Source organism: Acanthisitta chloris, unplaced genomic scaffold, assembly GCF_000695815.1.
Source record: "Acanthisitta chloris isolate BGI_N310 unplaced genomic scaffold, ASM69581v1 scaffold3502, whole genome shotgun sequence".
NCBI lineage: Eukaryota > Metazoa > Chordata > Aves > Passeriformes > Acanthisittidae > Acanthisitta > Acanthisitta chloris.
Genome location: NW_008662035.1, coordinates 86,023 through 89,687, shown reverse-complemented (window position 1 = coordinate 89,687; position 3,665 = coordinate 86,023). Strand labels below are relative to the sequence as shown.

Genomic DNA, 3,665 nt, shown 5'->3' with positions numbered 1-3,665 from the left:
ATGAACATAACTAGTGAATGGAGAAGTTGTGGGTAGGTTGTATAGTTTTACTAAAGCAGAAAGAAGTCTGCTCTCTGCACTGAGATAGCATACTTAACTTGGTTTATATACACATATGTCTCCCAACATGAGTAGAAGCAGATAATTGTCATGACTCAGAACTATTGATCATGTAAGCAGTTTTGAAGTCTAAATGTTTGTGCTTTTAGGTAGAGCCTGATATTGGTAAGATAGGTTATACTCGACATTATATTTACAAGTGAAGACATGTCTCTTAGTTGAGCCAGGCTTAAACTACCTAGGCCCTCAGCTCAAATCTGGGAGCCTTTAATATATTTTCTACATAGGCTCTTAGCCTCTGATAACTACTGGTAATAAATAAGAGATGTAGCTTTCAGGGGACTTATTTTAATTCAGGAATGTATCCATTCTGTTTCTCTGTCACGCTTTCTGACATTCAATGTGAAGTCAAGGACAAGAGTAGGACCAATTAGAAAACCTATTTGAAATGAAAAAATACCTTCCTTAGCAGAACCCTTCAGTTACAGTTAGGGAACAAGACGATGATGGCAATTGGTTGTTCTGGCTCATTCCATTTTCTGAAGATTTGCATAGTTACATTTCTGATGGCTTATCAGGAAGGCTGCAGCCGGAGGCTGGGTCATAGCCATGTACCCTTCCTGCATTTCTGAAGTGGCAGGAAATTTATGGAGCACCAGTGTAGAAGAGGCCCCATTAAACCTCCCATCATGGGAAGTTCAGAAACAGCCTGTGTTCAGTGCATTTTGATCAATGTGTTGCTTTAGCTGGATGAAACACCTTAAAGCAAAGAACATTCCATGAAGGAGAATTTTATTAGTTGGGGGGTTTTGGGGTTTTTTTTGAAGAAATGCCTAACACTGATTTGCAAACATTTATGTCTAAATTTAGGTACAGTGACAACTTTGGAGTACTTAAATAAGAATTATATTTTGAGTTCTAATTGAAAATATTGTTTAGGTCTTAGTTCTAATTATTCTGGTGTTTTGTAATGCAGTGGCATTCAGGGTTTATATTGAGTAACTACATAAAGTTAATAAGTTATTATAAGCACCAGCATTCAAAGCTCCTGTGCACTTCAAACTACAAGGGAAAATGATTAGATAGGAGTGAAAGGGGAGGGAAACCATTTAGACTGGTACTTGAAAGAATCAGACAACACTTAAAAATAAATTACATTTTCTACTAATTGGTGTTGTTATCCTTCTTTTATATTTCAAGTTGTAAAAGCCTTGCTCTAAAGATAGGCCTTTTAGAGTTTGCTGTGTATTCATATGTTCAGTTTAGTTCTGCTTGTACTTTTTACAGTCTGTAATGGCACTTACGCCAAACTGATCTGCATTTTGATGCACTTTTTCAGGTTACAACTTAATGCAACCTTAGGAACTGCGATTTTTTTCGCTTTGTTTGGTTTTGTTTTCCCTGATGCTTGGGAGAAATAAATAATCCTGGCTAGTAATCTGAATCAAATTCCCTTCAATTATCTGTTATTTGTAAATTTATGTGTCTGTGCATGGTGTCCTTTAAGGCAAGTTGCAACTTCACGGTAGTGGACTTAATACCAAGGCTGCTGTGAAGTTCTTCCATCCACCCATGACTGCTTCTGCTTATTTAAGCTGGCAGATCCCTGCATGCCTTCTCCTCCTTGTTCCCACCTCTTCTGCTGAGTAGTGCAGATTGTTTGTGTCCTTGTAGTGATCTGGATCACTGCTCCGTGTTTGTATTTGCCAGCTTTATTTTTCAGCTGTACAATTTCCCTGGTAAGGTTTGCCTTGTGGCTGCACAAACAAATTTTTGCAGAACTGGAAGTACAAAAATATTGGGAGGGGTATCTGACCAAATTCTCAGACTCCTTCACTGCCAATATAGAGCTGTCATTGTGCAAAGTCCAGGATTTTACAAAGGACATGAAAGTACTTGAATGTATCCAGAGTAGGGCAGCAATGCTGGTGAGAGGGCTGGAAGGCATGTCCTGTGAGGAGACAGTAAAGATTCTGGGCTTGTCTGGTTTAAAGAAAAGGAGGCTGAGGCACCCCTTTCTTTGCTCTTTGCTCTCTACAGCTTCCTGAGGAGGGTGAGTGGGAAGAGAGGTGCTTATTTCCTCTCCCTGGCATCCAGGGATAGGGCACATAGGAATGTTTCAAAACTGTGCCAGGGAAGGTTCAGTCTGGACACTATGAAGCATTTCTTTACACTGAGAGGGTGGTCAAAGAGAATTCCTAGAGAGGGTGGTCAATGTCCTGAGCCTGTTGATGTTTAAGGGGCATTTGGACAATGCCCTTAAACACATGAATTCTGGTCAGCCCCAGAGTGATCAGGCAGCTGGGCTAGATGATTGTCATAGATCCCTTCCAGCTGAAATAGTCTATTCCATCCTATCCCATCCTATTCTTCTTTTCCTTACGCTCTGAACATGCATGCAGTCTTCCTGAGAGCATGCACCTGCATCTTTTGCAGGAGCAGCATTATGGATCTGAAGCTTTTGGATGTGAGAAGGGAAATAGATTGACAGGAAAACATTTGTAGTAGCAGTGTTATTATGCTGTGCCTTGCCTCACCTTTCGTTTCTATTAATGCTTTGTCCTGTCAAGAGGAGGTTCACCATAGTGCCAGGGGTGATAATCTGGCTGAGTTAAATAATCAGTGTCTAGGGCACTGTTTCAGTGTTAATGGTGAGTAATGCCTTACTTGGTTTACATATTTGGTATTAATAGGAACAAACAGCAATTGGTAAAAAGCTGAAGTACTAAAAATCATTCACTTCATGAAATGTGAGCAGTTATTAAAATGCATAGGTTCAGCATGTTGTGTTTCATAATTCTACTTTCTGTTTATCTCTAGGGAGAAAGGAACAATGGCTTTGATGTCCTCTATCACAACATGAAACATGGACACTTGTCGACAAAAGACTTGGCAGACTTTATAAGGGAAAGGTAAGTATTCATCCAGCTCTTTAATACAGTGTTTGTAGTTTTTAACATTTATCACTGTATTTAAGAGTAATATGCAAAATATGTAAAATATGAACATTTTGAAATCTTGTTTCTATACTGCATGAATATCTGGGTTTATTCAATTAACTTAGAACCTAATAGGGACTCTGAAGTATCAGTTTATAACAAGCTTCTAATTTTTCAGGTTTCATTTAAAAGCAAGAGTAAAAATGCTCCAAGTGTCACATTAGGTGTCCAGCAGTTTATTTAAATTAATCACAGTTTTTCATCTTGTTTGGAAGAAAAGTGATAATCAGTCTTACAGAGTTTGTGACTTAGAATTAGGCTATTAGCAACTACTGTTACAATCTTTAAAAATTATACTTTCAGATTAAGATGCTGAGACACTAGGGTCATTACAGAAAAGGGAGTGTTACACAGGGACAAGGAAACAACATGCAGAAAACAACACAGGTTCCTCTCTATGGAAACGAGGGGACAGGACTGAATGCAAACGCAGTTTCTGAAACAGATGGCCTAATGCTGGTTTTAGTTCTTTGTGAAAGAAAACTGCTGCTGCTTCACTGAGCATAAGAATTTTCCTTCTGATAAAAAATTACGTGTACGCCGGCTCCAGAATTTAGTCCTAATTCAGTTACTGACACTAGATAACACATAAAGAACATTTTGAAG

General features: G+C 38.7%; 1 protein-coding gene across 1 annotated transcript in view; it reads left to right on the top strand.

The window, feature by feature from the left end:
* Positions 1 to 2,886: 2,886 nt before the first annotated feature.
* Positions 2,887 to 3,665, top strand: part of FCHO2 (FCH domain only 2) — a gene marked incomplete at its 3' end in the record, with an annotated part of 69,981 nt that continues 69,202 nt past the window's right edge. The window contains exon 1 of the mRNA XM_009070432.1: positions 2,887 to 2,972. Coding sequence (XP_009068680.1) covers positions 2,920 to 2,972 — 53 coding nt within the window. The remainder of the gene's footprint in view (positions 2,973 to 3,665) is intronic.